Source organism: Hyperoodon ampullatus (genome assembly GCF_949752795.1).
Source record: "Hyperoodon ampullatus genome assembly, chromosome: 15".
NCBI lineage: Eukaryota > Metazoa > Chordata > Mammalia > Artiodactyla > Ziphiidae > Hyperoodon > Hyperoodon ampullatus.
Genome location: NC_136928.1, coordinates 31088057 through 31099990, shown reverse-complemented (window position 1 = coordinate 31099990; position 11934 = coordinate 31088057). Strand labels below are relative to the sequence as shown.

Sequence of the window (11934 nt, the reverse complement as noted above, 5' to 3'; positions counted from 1 at the left end):
CATTTTCTTGAAATCCTGCGCACAAGCAATATAATAGCAAATTAATCAAGGAGAACAAATCTACAGAATAATGTAATAAAATCTGTCTACTTTTCCCCCTAACATAACTGTTAATGAAAACTATAAAATGCTAATATTTAAAATAAGCAAAATATGGTTTGTATTTCCAAAACTGATGAGTTTTAGACCAGGATATAGGGAAAAGAAATGTTTTTATTAGTTAAGTACATTCAGGTCACATTTATATAAAATAGGTTGCTATTCAGTTAAAAGAGCCCCTGAATTTATCAGAGCAAGTTTACTAACTGTTCTATGAAGGGAGAAAACAAGATGCCAGTTCTTCTTTTTCTCCACTTTATCTACCAAACTTAGCTATTACATGAGGCTCAGAATCACTGTTCAAACCTTTCCCAGTTAATGTTACTTTGTAAAGTCAGAATTTCTGACAATTTATTGCATAAAGGTATGGTTTAACAGTATTATAAGCTAAGTGATTCCTAAAACATCTTTTTCTCCAACGACCTACGCTTAGGAAAAAGTATCTATATTCAATACATTGTCCATTTTTTAAGCATTTCCTGTATTTCTAGTCAATTTTTAAAGGCTCATTCAGAAATAATACTAATCCATTTCTAATAGCTAAGTAGAACAATTTTTTTAATTTGCAGGGTATCTTAAAAACCAATCAATTTGACATAAACTCAAATTCCAGGAATGTAGACCATAATTCAAACTTCAGTTTTCCTCTTAAAATATTCTACTTACTAAAATGAATTCCCATCCTGCAACTATGAACAATAAGAAAACTGTGCTTAAAATAATATTAAAAGACTAAATCTCATTATTTAGTACTAGATTAATAATCCATAATTCTAATCTTAGAAGTATCTATAGCTATAACCCCTCCAATTTGTTAATTCCCAAAGAGATTAATACAAGATATAATTAACATCTAAACTTACAGCAGACTGTTATTTGGAACAAACTATGCTAACAATAACTGTACCACAGTCAAACAGATCAGCCCATCACCCTTTATGATTCTGACTAAGGTTAATGAGCACAACTTGTCATAAATTTTCCAGTAACTCTGAAAAACTGAATTGAATGAAAACACTAGTTTTTTCATAATACTTAAAATAGAATAAAGGCTGGAGTTGTCTTATCTGGAACCTAGCACAGTATTTAGCAATGTAAATGTCATTAAGTATTTGTGAAATGACAACCCAATACACTTATTATGACTCAGCTCCTTACTATGTGCTAGTAAGTACTTAAAATCATACACAAATAAAATGGAATACACTCAAATTGTTTTCTTACCTCTAATAAACCCTTAAAAGAATTATTCACTTAAGAATCTCCAGTTTAAGAGAAGGTAGAATTGGACTTTCACAAACCAATAATTTGGCTAATGATTTTCTGCAACTGCATGACATTTTTCATTTAACTTTTTTTTTTCTTAATGAAATGAGAAAATATAAAGAAATGTAAGCTATAACCTTCTTTGCAATAACACTAGGCCACTATATTTCATCTTATTAACATTTATTTCTCTCATGAAGAAGTTACTTTAAAAAAAAAAATTTGAATTTTGAGGGGACGAAGGTGAAAAAAGGAGTGAACTAACTATAAGTGTTCTTCCACTTCAAAAATTGTCTGACATCTGAGCCAGAAGACTTTCTGCATCTATCAGTGACTACCTCTTCATGTGTCATAGAAAGAGTTCAACAGGCGTTACAATATCCATTACATTTTAAGACCATTTCCAATATCTGCTACCATAAATCAAGAAATCCATTTACTCAAGGTTACTTATGGAGAATTAGTCACACAAAAAATTTTAACAACTTCATTTTCAAAAATTAAAGTATTTTACTGTACTTGGCATTCCTATACATAATGATATGAATTCAAAGACTGAAAGCATTAAGTGTATATAATTAAAATTCAAGGGCTTAGACATAAAAAAATTCGTTTAATATTTAGAATTCTCTGTAGCAAATACTGCAGAAAAATAAATCAGAATATAAACACAATGTAATCTCCTTTGGATTTCTCCTCTGCTTAAGTGGCATTAAATAACATACAAAGTTGTTCCAAAATACTTCTATGTAATTGCTATAGCCTCAGAAACATACAATAAAAAAATCTGAAAACATGAGGCCAAGAGAACTGTGGGCACTATGCATAAGGAACAAAAACTCATGAATTCCCCCATTCCTAAGGATTTCTAAAAACTACCTTCCTAATTTCAAGAGAAAATTTACTCAAAAGAGAAAAATAAAAAACAGGTCAGCTACACAACATTTACAGCTTTATTGATAGGGTATAGCCATTATGCCAAAATTCAGCCATCAATATACAACCTCATTTCCCATCTAAAGTTAATGAGAATATATTTTTACTTTAAATGGGACGTAGGGCTTCCCTGGTGGCGCAGTGGTTGAGAGTCCGCCTGCCAATGCAGGGGACACAGGTTCGTGCCCCGGTCCGGGAAGATCCCACATGCCACGGAGCGGCTGGACCCGTGAGCCATGGCTGCTGAGCCTGCGCGTCTGGAGCCTGTGCTCCGCAACGGGAGAGGCCACAACAGTGAGAGGCCCGCGTACCGCAAAAAAAAAAAAAAAAAAAAAAAAAAGGGACGTAGTGGCAAAGCACCAAGAATTAAAGAATAACCTTAAAAGTCTTAAATTGATACTTCAAACATCACAAAAAGCAGTAATTCCCAAAATCATGAAAGCATAATGAAATAACTTCACAGAAAAAATGGACATTTAAGTCATTTCTTTCTTTCCTAATATTATATAGTGAAAACAGATGTATTTAAAACTTCAGCATACTTCATAAAATCATTATTCATCGAAAATAGACAAATGTTTGCAAAGAACATTTAACTTAAATTTCAAGTTGCTTATAAAATGGCACTTGAAAACTTGACCTATATAAGGAAATAAGAGTCTTGTCAAGAGACAGTAAACTATAAATATAAAATATACCACAATGTTAAAAAAAACCACATAATGTTCTATAGGAAAATCAATAAGGATAACTTAATCTTTCTGGGGGAAAAGTATTTAGCATTACAAATTTAAAATGCAAATCTTACACGCGAATTCAATATGGAATACATTTAAACCTTACAATGGCACATAATCATCATCTATTTTGTGGAAAACAATAAAAATTATGTACTTTTTGAATATGTGTACATCAAAACCAAAAGGTTAACTTTTACTTTTTCCTTTACTGGCAACTTTGGATGCATTTTTAGGTTTTGGTTCCCATAGGGCATTTTTTACAAATCTTGAAGCCGCAGCCCTGTCCAGCTTGCCAGCCTTTTTCTTGTCTGTTATTTCCTTGACTCTGTTCATGTATACTCTGATTCTCTCCTTAAAGGCAAAAAAAGAAGAAAGGCAAGATTTACTAAATTGTTCACCACTAAGTTCTATTATACTATACCTCAGTTAAATCCAACAGCTTTGTATTTATTGCTTATTGAGTGGTGCTAATAAGTGCAAAGAGAATAGGATAAATACATTCCATGTTCTCCTGGAGTTCACAGTCTGAGGGGAATACAGATATTAAAAAAGTCATTTCAGAAGTGTTCTGAGTGTTTCAAAAGAGGAAGATCTAGACACTACAGAGATAAACATTTAATTGTTTATATGTGGTTATACTAAAATTTTAAATTTAGCATTCACCTAAATCCACATACTAACTCCCTTGTATCTGAAGTCTATAATCTAAAATAGAGCTTTCCGGACTTCCCTGGTGGTCCAGTGGGTAAGACTCTGCACTCCCAATGCAGGGGGCCCGGGCTCGATCACTGGTCAGGGAACTAGATCCCACATGCATGCCACAACTAAGAGTTTGCATGCCACAACTAAGAAGCCCACATGCCACAACTAAGAAGGCTGCATGCCACAGTTAAGATCCCACATGCTGCAACTAAGACCTGGCGCAGCCTAAATAAATAATTAATTAATTAATTAAAATAAAGCTTTCACATACTTCCAACATACAAACTAAACTCTCCAGAAATTTTTCTAAACAGGAAATGGCTAAGGCAGTATTTAACTATTTATTTTTTTGTGGTACCTTCCTGTCACAATTAAAATAAGTATAATGAAAATACAAGATCTTTTTATCCAATGTCATAGTTCTGACTGAAAAGCACATGATATTTTCTAATGAAATATACAGTTCTAATCAGACTTTACAAGGTGAGAAACATACTAGGTTGCTGTACCACTTTGAATCTTCTGAGACCACTAATCAGAATAAAGGGCTATTCTATACTTCAGTTGGAGAAATAAAGGCATGAGAGCTATAAAACAGCAGAGTAAATGATTGATCACTGCTTAAAAGCAAGTTTCATTAAAATAATCAAAATAGTTATATAAACATACACAGAAAAATGCAGAACCTTAGAATTTTTTAATTTAAAAAACTGACCACCCTGCTCAAAACCCTCTCACGGCTCCCTATTTCTCTGAGTAAAAGCCAAAGTCCTCACAACACACACCCAGCCCAGCCCTGCCCAGAATGATCTTCCCTCACAAACCCACACGGCCAGCCCTCTCTTCCTTCCAGTCCCCTCAAATGTTCACCTTGTTAATAAATGCTGCCTTTACTATTGAAAATGGCAATCCTACCCAAGCACTCCAATGCCCCTTACTCTGTGCTATTTTTTTCTTTTTTCCCACAACGTAACTTTCTAACATACTATATATTCATATGTATTTCTTATTTGTTGTTTGTTCGATTATGTTGTTTGTTTCCCTCCACTAGATAGTCTGGCACCTGCCACAAAGGCAAGGATATTTATTGGCTTTCTTCACTGAGGAATTATCTCACTTGGAAATAATGCCTAGCTTCCAGTGGGCATTCAAATGTTTGTCGAATGAATAAACTATTTTCAATGCCCTTCCCCATTCATGATAGATATGGCAAATAGGCTTCATCTCACATACTAACTCTGTGATCAATTAGTGACATCTGTCACAAGGTCAGAAAAGGGGAATAGGTTTATGGATGCTTTTCATTTATCAACCCGTGTCCAAAATATAAATGTACTCTTCCATAAAGTGGATTCTGAGGGAAAAACAAGACAGATGACTTTATCTTTTTCCAGTGACAGAATTAAGTATTACACTACTCCAAATAACTTTGTGTTTAAGAGAAGAAAGAGGAATTTTATAAATGTAAAGTCCATATTAGAAAGGTGAAAGCAGATGATACAGTGCATACTTCTTAAGATTTAAAGCCAGTATCACTTGTCAAATCAAGCTCTATGGATCATATTGCTTTATATTTTTGCTTTAAGTATCTTTCACAATTTCTGTATTTAAAAATAAATTTACTTTTCCCCCAAGAAATTTAGAAGAAGAAAATGTCTTAGTCTACACATTTAAAAATTGAAGACAGATCTGGTTTACTCATTTTTTTAAATAAATGACCAAGTACTTTACTAAGTTATAAAAAAAATACATATCAACCACCATAAAACTTTAGAACAATAATACACTGTCAAGTGTATTTCACATATATATTTACCTTATATTTTATAAACACAAAGAATAAATTTATTAATATTCTTATTCATAAAGCCAAGTCAAGAAGGTAACCATAAGTTTGATTTCTAAATTTTTTCTTTCAAATTGAATGATTTGATTTAATTTTTGAAGTCAGCAAAAACTCCAAGATACCAGACCTTATATAATATACTATACTTATACATCTAAATGGAATACAAAGACAAACCTAGAAGATTTATTACAGGTTGTAAATATGTCACTAATGCAGAATTACTGGACAGTACACATACAACTGGTGCCAAAAAAGCTTTTAGCTTTGTTGCAGAAGTGGATTCTTTACTGCTGAGAAAATGAATTAATGGAAGAATTGAAACGGTGGAGGAGAAACTTTCCCGTCTTGGCTAGTAAATCAACTAGAATATACTTTTAAGGATTGCATAAGAGTTTAAAAAAAAAAAAACAGGCAGTTGTAGAGATGAACAGGATTTCAAGAATTTACAGGAAAAATAATATAGCAGTTATAAATAATTACTAGAATCGTGACATTTTCCCATCCACAGATTTATATAATATATGGAACACCCTTCTCTGACAAAGGTGAGAGAAAGAAAAACTAAAGGCACAATGAAATCTGGCTCACTTTCATAATTTCATCCCTAAATAATTCTGTTCTCCACAATTAGTGTGATAAAGGTACTGCGATTTTACCTTTAGAAACACTACAACAGACATTACACGTAAAATAAAAAGAAATCGATCCACTGCAATCTTACCAATTCCTGCTTTACTGGATGTTCCTTAGGATTAACCCCCTGTGTGGCCAAATAAACTACAAGAGAAAGATTTCATGGAATAAAATGCATATATATTAATTAAGAGCATTAATTAAAGAAACTCTAGTTACAAAAAGGAAACGTCACACAAATTATTAACTAAATCTTAAATTATTCAACCTCTTTGTAATATTAAATGTATGTGTGGCTCATGGGCATCTGGTATTCTGATTTAAAAGAAATAAATATCTGACTATTAAAATTGCCATAAAGTATAATTGCTAGCATTTAAAAAATAAGTCACCTTTGACATGATAATTTGCTTTCTAATTAACTCTAAAGTAATATACATACCCCAAAACATTGAATTCAATGTGTAAGCAGAAACTAAATCCACTTTTGCTTGTTCAAGTGGGTCCAACTATTAAAAAAAGAGGGAGAGAGAGAAAGAGAAAGAAAAAGGAAATAAAAACTTTGAGCACCATCACATTTTTTCACTTCCTATAATCCAATAATCAAAACAAATAACCTGGAAATAATTTGCAAAAAGAAAAGTTTTGTTAACTAGTGATTTTTGCCCACAAATTTTCACTTCAGCATACCATCTTTAAGTTAAACAAGGAATGTGTATAATCCAAAATAAAAAAAAATTCTTTTGAATTATTTTAATTTCAGGATTTACAATCTGGGCTTTGTATGTCAAAAGTAATTCATCAATATAAACATTGTACATGATGCATTTATGTATAAGAAGCAGGCTAAAATGCTTAGGCAATACCAAAGACAGAAGAAACATAATGAGATTTGTTTTAGACTGTCAAAATCAATTTACTCTTTTTGTCCTATAGGGTTTCCAGAAACCCTGATAACATCATTGTAATACTTAAAAGGTCAAAGATAGAGTCTGTCAGAAAGAATGCTGGGAGAGCTTTTTTTAATTCAAAACCAAGTCAAAATAAAAATATAGTTAGGAGGTATTTCCTAAGCTTGGAGTTTGTTATATTTTCTCCTTAAAGATATCCAAACACTTAAAAATTGAAATAAAGGGGGAAAGGGGCATATATCATGTATCTGTTTCTTCTTCTATATGTTTCATAACATAGCACTCGGTTTTATGAATTACATTTTTAGAAATTACTTAAAATACCTTCTGCAACAACTCATTTCTAGAAACAGACATCATGGTCTTCAGCATCTCATCCACAGCACCAATGGAATTCTCAAATGTTGATAAATATTCATGAATTTCTACTGGATAGTCTTCATTAATTTCTTCACCTGCCATTATGACCAACTGGGAAAAAATTAAATTCTTAGTTCATACTGGAGACAGAGAATGCTCTCTAGGTTACAAAAAAAAAAATTAATAGGTCATATCATATGTTTCAAAAGTGCTAAAAGAGTTAAAACCTGAAGTTAATTAAACAAATCTTCTTAGAATATAATTCTGGAGCAACCACGTTTAAACTTCCCCTCTTCTTAGGTTGCTGGGGAGTTGGGGTGGGCCGCCAGGATGGGACCCACCCAAGTTCATTAACGCTACACATATCAGTCCCTCAATCCCTCGATGCTTTTTGAGAACTAAAGAGATACGACTACCAAACATGTTATATCAATAATAAAAATCCTACATTTTAAAAACTTTCTGTTGAAGTTAAAGACCAAGCAAAGCAATGAAAGTGTGATAAATATACGCTACCCCCTAATGCTTGCTGAAAAAAATGATAAGCAAAGCTCTTTTTTAAAAAAACATACATATTAGCACTTCTAAATTTAGATGTTGATCTAGCAGCATGGTATATTAAACCAAAAAATTAGAAATCTTAGATCTGAAATATTTTATGATTATTTATCACTAACATAATTTTTCAAGCCTATATTTATATTTATATGTATTCCTTAAGCTTAAAATATTAATAAGAAATTCAAGAGTCCATAGATCACATAAAGTCTGTAAGCAGGAAAGATGAAACATGGGAGAAATAAACTATATGGTTTTCATTTAGGCTAGAGCATACCTTGACGGCTCATTCTTTAAAATTCACATTTATATCATAATATTTAATAGCTATATGAGGGAAAAAAAAGTCCACATCAATGTATTTAATATGGTATCTAAGATCAATTTTCAGAAGCAATTCCAAGCCATTGTACCATCCTTAGGTTTTATTAGCTGAAAATACCTCTTTCATTACACAGCTAAGGAGAACATCAAGAATGTGCAAAATAACAAACAGCATAGCCAAACTGAAGTAAAGGGACGCGGGCTTTCCACCTTGCCTGATCACTGACTTTGTTACCTTAGATAAATCACTGAATCTCTCTGGGCCCCAAATATCTCATCCATTAAATAAGGCATTTGGTCTAATGATCTCTAAAGTCCTTTATAATTCTAAATGTTATGACTATGTCATTTAAGTTTTAAAAGTACTACTTGAATATTTAGTCACAATATATCCACATTTCTATTCAACAAGTACAGTCCACTGAGACATCTGGTTTCATTTAAAATTTAAAAAAAGTGAAGTCTGGGGGACTATCACTACTCACACTGTAAAGTTATTATCCAACTACTGTGCAAACAGCAATTAAACAAAGGACTATGAGAAAAGAAAACCACACAGGAAAGAATTGTGACTTCCTATTTCAAAAAGTTAACTGAAAATACGGATTTGCCTCTCATTCCTCCCAGAAAAATCTCTCCAAAATGACAGAAGAAACACAAAAGTAAGTCCATAGTAATGCTGGAAACCAAGAAGGGTACATATCCATCAGCCGACCTCAACAGCAGAAATTTTTATAAGCTAAAGAGCAAATGGGATTAGACTGATAGGGAACAGAACCAAGGAGCCTGCAATCCCTTACAAACAAAAGAGAAGGAGAATCTAGGAATAAACCCAAGGTGAAGGACAGTAAGAGGTGAATCATGAGGGCTGAAAGCTGCTAAACCAATCTCCCAATCTGTGAAAGGACAGCTCCAGCATCTACTGCCCAGATAAAGGTATAAAGTACAGGGACAGACACAAATATAGAGAAGTCTTGATATTTCTTTTCTTTACATAAAATTTTAAACCAATAAATTTGAAAAATCTGGATGATAAGAATGAAGTGCTAGGAAAAAAAATTACCAAAACTAACCTAAAAAGAAGTACATAAAACAAATAGATCATTACACAGACAAAAAAAAAAAAAAAAAACTTTAAAGAAGTCAAAGATCTACGCTCCAAAAAGGTTCCAAGTCTAGAAAATATTATAGGTAATTTCTTCCAAACCTTTAAGAAACAGTTAATTTTTATGGTATTTAACTGTTTAAGAACATAGAAGGAGATGGAAAACTTAGATACCTATTTCACAACATACACAAAAATAAACTCCAGATGAATTTAAAAGATAAATGTATAAATGTATTAAAAGATTATATACATTATATAAAATATGTATATAATCCAAATGAAACCCAAATGCTATAAAAGGAAATGGCTGACAGACTTAAATACATAAAAACTGAAAAAACATCTATATGGTAAAAGTATACCATAAGCAAAGTTAAATGCAAGAAACAGCATGGGAGAAAATATTTGCCAAAATACAACAAAGGATTATTCAGATTATATAAAGAGTTCCTACAAAGCATAAAACAGATTAAAATAATGAAGATCTAACCCATCAGATTGGCAATAATTTTAAAGACTGGCAAAGTTTGACGTTAGCAAGGGTATACACTGGAGGTGGAATATAAATTGGTACAGATTTCTTAAAGGCACACACCCTTTGACTCAGGACATCCTCTTCAGAAAGTAGCCTACAGATATCCTTGTATACATGCATATAAATTTATTAAAATGGACTCTTCGGACCCTTCTCTTAAAGTGGGGACTTTGCCTTACATCAATTTTTCTCTCTGCTGGATCATTGCCCATAGGCTTGAAACATTTTATTCCTCCATCTTAGATAAGAAACAAAAGAAACACCTTGACTTCATATCTCTCTCCAGCTTAAGCCCCATTTTCTATCTCCTTTTTAGAACAAATTCCTCAAAAGGGTTGCTAATATTGAATACCAGAGTTCCAGTTCCTCTCCTTCCATTCTTTCTTGAATCTACTACAATCAGGCCCCTATTTCTCACTCAAAATTGTTCTTGTCAAGGTCACCCACTCAGCCACATTGTCAAATTCAATGGTCAATTCTCAGTTCTCGTCATTTGACATAGCTGGCTCAGTTTGTCTGGTTTCCAGGGCATCACATTTCCTTGGTTTCTCTCTTACCTCACAGGTTGCTTTCTTGGTCTTCTTTGCTGCATCCTTTTCATATCCTCAAGCCTCTTAACCTTGACGTGCCCAAGGGCTGTCCTTGAATCTCTTCTCTAATTTACTCTCTAGGTGAGCTCTGGGTTTAAACTATATTAATAAACTGATGACTCCCAGGTTTGCATCTCCAGCCCTGACCTCGCCACTGAACTCCAAATTTAATGTCCAACCGCTTACTCAGTACCTTGGTTGGCTGTTAATAGATTCTCAAATGTAATGTGCCCAAAGCACAATTCCTAATCTTGCTTACTTTATCTTGTAATAACCTATAATGGAAAAGAATCTGAAAAAGTATATATATGTATGTATGTATGTATGTGTGTGGATATACAGTAAGTCCCCTACATATGAACGAGTTCAGTTCCGAGAGCGCGTTCGTAAGTCCGATTTGTTCATTAAGTCTGACAAAGTTATCCTAGGTACCCAACTAACACAATCAGCTATATAATACTGTACTGTAATAGGTTTATAATACTTTTTACACAAATAATACATAGAAAACAAACAAATACAAAAAATAAAGAAAACATTTTTAATCTTACAGTACAGTACCTTGAAAAGTACAGTAGTACAGTACAATAGCTGGCATACAGGGGCTGGCATCGAATGAACAGGCAGGAAATAAACATACTGTACTACTGTACTCTATACAGTACTGTAAAGTACACAAAAGGACAACCACTGTAGAGGATGCATGCACGTGACAATGTACGCCAGACACTTGAACTAACTTACGTGATTGGACATGTGAACGTACATTCGCATCTTTGAAAGTGCACAACTTGAAGGTTCGTATGTAGGGGACTTACTCTGTGTGTGTGTGTGTGTGTATACACACACACATATATATAACCAAATCACTTTGCTATACACCTGAAACTAACACAATACTGTAGATCAACTATACTTCAATGAAAAAAAAAAAGAATCTAATCTTGCCTACTGCAGTCCTCCCCATCTCATTTCACGGCAACTCCACCTTTTAGATTGCTCAGACCTAAAATTACAGAATAGTCCTTGACTCTTCTCTCACCCTATCTTTAAAACATATTCACGTCCTACCACCGCTACTGCTACCACCCTAGTCCAAGCCAGTCCGAGCCATCATTGTGTCTGGCCTGTATTGTTGCAATAGCCCCCTAAATGGCTTCCCTGTTTCCATTCCAATAGTTTATTATCAAGAAAGTGATCATCCCAAATCTAAGTCAGATTCTATCATGCCTCTGCTTGGAAACCTTCAAAGGCTTGCCGCCTCACTCAGGAAGAGACAAAGTCTTCATAGTGGCCGAAAAAACCCTGACTCTCTGCTGCCTC

The 11934-nt window shown here is 33.3% G+C and overlaps 1 protein-coding gene across 1 annotated transcript; it reads right to left on the bottom strand.

Annotated features, from left to right (window-relative positions):
* Positions 1-1372: 1372 nt before the first annotated feature.
* Positions 1373-7601, bottom strand: C1D (C1D nuclear receptor corepressor). The gene is made up of 5 exons (XM_079721493.1): positions 7461-7601; positions 6668-6734; positions 6314-6369; positions 3196-3392; positions 1373-1461 (listed from the first exon to the last, which is right to left on the bottom strand). Exons 1-4 carry the CDS (start codon positions 7596-7598, stop codon positions 3228-3230), a joined length of 426 nt encoding a protein of 141 aa, XP_079577619.1. The 5' UTR covers positions 7599-7601; the 3' UTR covers positions 1373-1461; positions 3196-3227.
* Positions 7602-11934: the final 4333 nt, after the last annotated feature.